Consider the following 6,364-nt stretch of genomic DNA (forward strand, 5'->3'; position numbering starts at 1 on the left):
GTAATTACTTCATACACCAAGAATAACTTTATCTCAGTTTTCTTGTCAAACCTTCACATAAAGGTCTGAGAAGACAATGTGTATTATAATTAAAAATAAGTTAATGTTCTTTACACATATTATAAATAAGTCTTTTTAGCATGAGAAATGTGTGTGTGTGTGTGTGTGTGTGTTTAGTCCTAATCTAATCAACCCAACCTTATGGTTGGTTGGATAGCAATATGCTGTTTTACCAAGGAATGATTATGAAACGAGATGGTTTCTCCTTGTCTTCCTTACATTAAGTATTTATGACTGTAGACGTGTGTGTTCACGGGGCCGGTTTTCTTGTTTTGAAGGATGAAAAACCCGAGTTACCAGGAGAAACCTTCCACCTCGGTATGAGCCTGGCTAACTCACATTAGGTTCGATTCCCGCCCATAAAGTTTCCTCGGGTCATGGACGGGAATCGAACCAAAGTCTTTCCGAGCAAAGGACTTAGTCTATACCAGTGGTTCCCAAATTAGGCGGTATCTCCCGCTTCGAGACGCTGGAACGATCTGGGGGGGGGGGGGGGGGAATAGTTGCCTAATGAGCAAAAGGGGACGTTGAATTGAAGTAAGGGGCGGTGAAAGCATAAAGGACAAAAATTAGGTGCTGAAAAAATGTATCATTAAAATGTTTGATGATATAACTGTTGTATAACGTAAGTAAAGGTCGTAGTGGTTGCTTTATTTTTCAAGGAAACGTACAAAATGTAAGTTATAGCCGATCGGCGTGAAGTCCGACAAGTCTTAACGAGCAAAGTGTTGGGAGCGCACACTTTCGAGTAATCGGGATTTTACAAGTCCAGTAGCCAGCAGCAGGAACATGTGCATTTTATGACTACGTGAGACGTATGAAATCAGTTTTAGATTGTCTCTGAATTGTGTGACAAGCAGTTAGCAATTTGGTGTAGTGCATAAAAATGTTAGGGAATATTTGATACCTAGTCGGTACCTTACTTACACGGATTACACACAAAGCGAATTATTGTTGTTCCAATAAAACAGCAGGTTTCACGTAAATATTTTTATACCTTTTCTTGAAAAAATAATTTGGTTTAGGTACGTGAGAAATTCCATTCTAGCAGTTTTGCAAATTTCATTTTTTTTTCAGATAATATCATGGCTGAACCCAAGAAGAAATGCAGGCAATGTAATATCGAATATTTGAAATACGGCTTTATTCAGTCGCCTAAAAAACAAAACATTACCAATGTGTGTGATTTGCCAAAAAGTTTTTCAAATTAATCTCTGAAGCCTTCAAGACTAGAAGAACATTTGACAAAAGTTCATGCTGATAAAAAAGATAAGGATTTATTGTATTTTCAAGCACTTAAAGAACAATTTTTGAAACAACCGACATTGAGAAGTATGTTTTCAGCAGTATCCAAACTAGATGATGATGGGTTGCTCACCTCTTACAACCTTTCCTTACTGATTTCTAAATCGGGAAAACCGCATAATGTTGATGAAGAACTAATCTTACCAGCTGTTAGTGAGGTCACACGCACTGCACTGCACAAGCCAGCCTCTGATATTATCAAGAAAATTCCTTTAAGCAATAATACAGTGCAACGAAGAATTGATGAAATGGCCCGGGATGTTGAAGACTCATTATGTGAGTATTTAAAAACAACCCAGCTCTCTATACAACTTGATGTGTCTACTTTACCAGGAAGTGAAGCCTTACTTTTAGCATATGTATGATACATAAATAAGAAAAAATTACCGATAATTATTATTTGCTAACTGACACTAAAGGAGAATCGATATTTCATGTATTGGAAGAGTTTTTTAAAGAAAAATAAATCCATCTGAATAATATCTTATTAGTTGCTTCAGCGATGGTAGGGCGTTATTGCGGTTGTATTGCATACTTCAAAGAGGCAGTGTCAAATGTATCCACTGTATACTGTGTGATTCATCAACATTTAGTTGCCAAATACCTGAGTGATCGCCTACACATTATGCAATTACAGCAGTCAACAAAATTAAAAGTCATTCATTGAATGACAGATTATTTGGACAACTTTGTATTTTCAATACAAAGACGAAAACACGATGAAGAATACAACCAATTAATGCTCCATTCAGAATTTCGTTGGCTATAAAAGGGTGCCTGTTTGAATAGATTTTATAGACTCTTTGACTCACTGCTACATTTTTTAGAAAACAGAGATGATTCTTTACGACCCAACTTGATTAATTTCAAAAGTGAGAATTCAGCCAGTTTCCAAATCTATCAACAGTGGAAAAAGGTGATGAAGACGTGCTCACTATTGTCAGCACATGGAGACTCTCCATTGTGATTTCAACCAACGATTTAAAGATATTCTTGAAATGAAAATACCCGATTGGGTTTTGGACTCGTTTTCAAGTACAAACACAGAAGAATCTTTACAATTACAAGAAGAACTGATAGAAGTATTTAAAATGAGGAATTGAAATTAAAATTCAAAAATGGGTACCAATAGTTCTGGTTGTAAAGCAGATGCCCATACTTTATCCTGGACTGTGGGCTAAAAAAAAAAAAATCGCATATCCATCATCATATTTAGTGGAACGTAGTCCAGTGCAGTCACAAATCTTTTAACTGAAAAAAGAAACCGACTGCAAATAGCTGATCGCAGTGATTTAAGAATGCTGCTGACAAATATAGAGTCAAATATCAATAAATTGATAGCAGCGCACCAGGCTCATCCTTCTCATTAGGATTGTTTTTAATATTACTGATCGTTATTTACTATTTTATGTGCTATTTTTGCATATGTTCAATTTATATTTGTTTTCTTAATTTTAATAATGTTATTAAATTTTCAGCTCCAACTTGTCCTATGTTTACATGCAGTTTATGTTTGTTTTGTTGATTTCAATAAATAGTTTTAAAATTTCAGTTCCAAGGTTTTTGCAAACTTCAAAAATCTCGAATAGATGTATAATAAAACACAAATTTGTTTCTGTATGTCTATTTGTTCGCTTAAAACTCGAGAACTACTGATCCGATTTTCAATTGATTTTCTTTTATATGTATCAGGTCTTAGAAAGTAGTTTTTAGGGGATGCAGAATTTTTTATTTTATTTTTTATTTTATTTATTTTTTTTTTTTGAAAAAGGGGCAGTAATCCAAATAAGTTTGGAACTCACTGATTTAGAGAGAGATTGAGGAACTACGTATATTATTACTAGAATTATTTTATGTTTTGTCTCACAGTCATGTCAAAGGATTCAAGATACTACTCTTTTATTAATAGTGACAATATCGCTTAGATTTATATTTTTCTGGTAAACAGTACGGCTATGTCCTTTGATTACACACATTTTACAGTTCTTTCTAGTCTTTTTCTGTCCTTTGTTCTTAAGTTTTTTTTTTTTAACCTGTCAGTTGCAATTGTATCATATTTGTATTATTGATTTTACTATATTCTATCATTGCATTGCTATAATGTTTGTGTCGCATCGCTGTTGTATTATATTTATATTATTACTTGTACTGCTTCTTAATCTTAATAAATTTCAAATGTCAGTTTTCCATTTATTTATGCTATCAAACGATTTAGGATCATTAAACGTGAAAAAAAAATACTCACTACTTCAACAGTTATTCACTTCTATGTTCTAAATATAAAAGATAATAATCTGTCGTATTATTTGTGTAAATGTATCGTTTGAAGTTGCTGAACTTTGCGTTTTATATGAATACTAATGCATCATTGCTTTCTATTATAGAGCCATGCGAAAAGAAGTATTGCCCTCACAATGGTGACTGTTTGATCGACTTAAGAACACAGCAAGCACATTGTCAGTGTCCTACAGCATGCTCTCCTGCCTACGAACCAGTATGCGGCAGTGATGGACATAGCTATGGAAGCTGGTGTCAGATGAGGGTTGATACCTGCCGACGCCAGAAAGATGTATTCATCCGCCAGGAGGGACAATGCAGTCGAATTTACCATGAACTGTAATCTTTACCAAATGAAGTACTTTTAAAAAATAGTATAAGAAAACTTGTCTTATGCAAAAATTAAATCGCATGAAGAAGCATTAATAACATCCAATGGGTTTCAATGTTTGTATACATGTCTTTAATGTGATATGCAGTATGTATGTATGTATGTATGTATGTATATACACCCTCTGTCCAAAACCAAATCGAACTTTTCGAAAATAGCAGAAACGAGTGGCGCCACCTGTTGTATCTTTTTGTTGTCGAAAGCGGCAACCGTCATTAGTGTTGTGTCAACTGTTTATGACTTTTGTTTCATTAGAAGCCAAGTTATAGTGCCAAGAGTGACAGTGTGTTTTGACGAACGGTCGGTCGTCACGATATTCATGCCATACGCGACGAAGTCTCGTTATCAATCGCTTCAAAATTTCGAGATAAAATTCACCATTGACCGTTTGGCCAGGCGGAACGAATTCTCTGTGGATAATGCCCTTGGAATCGTAGAAGCAAATTAGCATTGTCTTTACTTTTGACTTCTCCAAGCGACTTTTTTTCGGATGTCCCTCCTCTGGCTCGGGCTCATACTCAAAACACCACGTTTCGTCACCAGTAACGATCGTTTCAAGGAAGTTTGAGTCCTTACATATTTTGGTCGTCGGTCAACTTGTGGGAACAAATCGCGAATTCATTTTACGAAGGCCCAAACTCTCAGTCAAAATGTTGTGCACAGTTGATTTTGGAATCCCCAATTCATCTTCAATCAATCTCGCAGACGATTTCGGATTTTCTTTGATGAAATCACGCACTTTTTTGGATGTTAAATTTGCTCAGTCCAGTTTTGGATGGCCCGGCTTTTTGTCGTCCTCAAGAGTCTCACGACCACTTTGAAATCACTTAAACCACTCGTAAACTTGAGTATGGAATAAACGTTCATCACAGTATGCTTTTTGAAGCATTTGATGCATTCCGGTAAAACGTTTGCCAAGTTTAACACAAAAGTCAATCTCAGCTCTCTGTTTGAAACTTATTTTCCGACCGTTTGTGAAAACGCACTGTCCCTCTTGGCACTATAACTTGTCTTCTAATGAAACAAATGTTATAAACAGTTGACACAACATTAACGAAGGTTACCGCTTTCGACAACAAAAAGATACAACAGCTGGCGCCACTAGTTTCTTCTATTTTCGAAAATTTTAGTTTCTTTTTGGACAGAGGGTGTATATATATATATTTATATATATCAAGAACCCCATGCTGTCATACGTGTGTGTGTGTGTTTTAATTTCAGAGGCAACTATTTTTGAAATCCTCCTTAAATGACAGGGGTAATATAATATAAATCTTGTAGTAGTTTTAAATAAAAGTAGTTTAACTTTGTGTTCAATAATTAGCCCAAAAGTAGCAAATAATTGAAAGAAACTTATATATTGAAAGAAACTTGAAAAAAAAAAAGTATACGGCTTGTAAAATTGTCAGCCTGATTGGCGGAGAAGTTTGCTTATTCGCTCTCCGCCCAACAAACTACGGATTCCAATCCTGCCCTGGGTTTGGATATTTGTGATTGTCCTTAAGTGGGAGATGAATTTCATTTCCAGGTAGGAAACCATAGCTCTGTTATTGGAGACTTGAAGTGACATGAAAAAATTCCATATCTGGTCTCCAGAACAGAGTTTCCTAATTATGTATAAATAAATTAAAGTACTAAAACTATAAAAATGATAAAATTGATAAAAACCATTAGTCCTTCCATGATATTAATGTACTAAAGGTTTAGAGCATTTTTTCGATGGGAGACACACACATGGAGAGAATAAAAAAATAAAAAATTCTTTTCACTACCATTTCTTCAGTCTCGCATAAATATTTAATTTTATGTGTTTACATTTCTCCAGTTTCTCTCACACTCATGCAATAAAGAAATTCGACGAATGTTTTATTGATATTCAGAAACATGTTCTAAGAGCTGTGATTCTGAATAATTGTAGCGATATAGATAACCGGACATGTAAGATGTCTTGGCTAGAATAACCCGGAGAGATTCTTCGTTTACTAGGATTCAGGGACTCGGGTTGCATTATAGAAGAATAGGATGATTGTTCCAAAAATTTCCACTTCCATCTGTCTTGCATCAATTCTTGGAAAGTTCTGCCATATTGTATCATGCAATAATGGCAACAGCATGAATAGGGTGTAGAACTGATTCCTAACTTAAAGCACTTAGACATGATGCTGAAAAAATTAACTTAGCCCACATATTTAGCAACCACTTGTGACTTAAATTGTCACCCATGAATAGTTTTTTCACAAGAGCCTCTGTAGTGCATTCAAGTAAAGAGTTTAATAACATTTGAATCCGAATCCTGTTGATTGTGCATGAAATGTAAGCAATGAGAGACTT

General features: G+C 35.1%; 1 protein-coding gene across 1 annotated transcript in view; it reads left to right on the forward strand.

The window, feature by feature from the left end:
• LOC150104314 (agrin-like) overlaps window positions 1–5,789 on the forward strand; it is a 45,180-nt gene extending 39,391 nt beyond the window's left edge. Inside the window, exon 3 of the mRNA XM_090396913.1 lies at window positions 3,750–5,789. Coding sequence (XP_090253039.1) covers window positions 3,750–3,985 — 236 coding nt within the window. The 3' untranslated portion in view covers window positions 3,986–5,789. The remainder of the gene's footprint in view (window positions 1–3,749) is intronic.
• Window positions 5,790–6,364: the final 575 nt, after the last annotated feature.

Source organism: Typopeltis vanoorti, chromosome 8 (genome assembly GCF_054136105.1).
Source record: "Typopeltis vanoorti isolate ZY-2024b chromosome 8, IOZ_Tvanoo_1.0, whole genome shotgun sequence".
NCBI classification, from domain to species: Eukaryota; Metazoa; Arthropoda; class Arachnida; order Uropygi; family Thelyphonidae; genus Typopeltis; species Typopeltis vanoorti.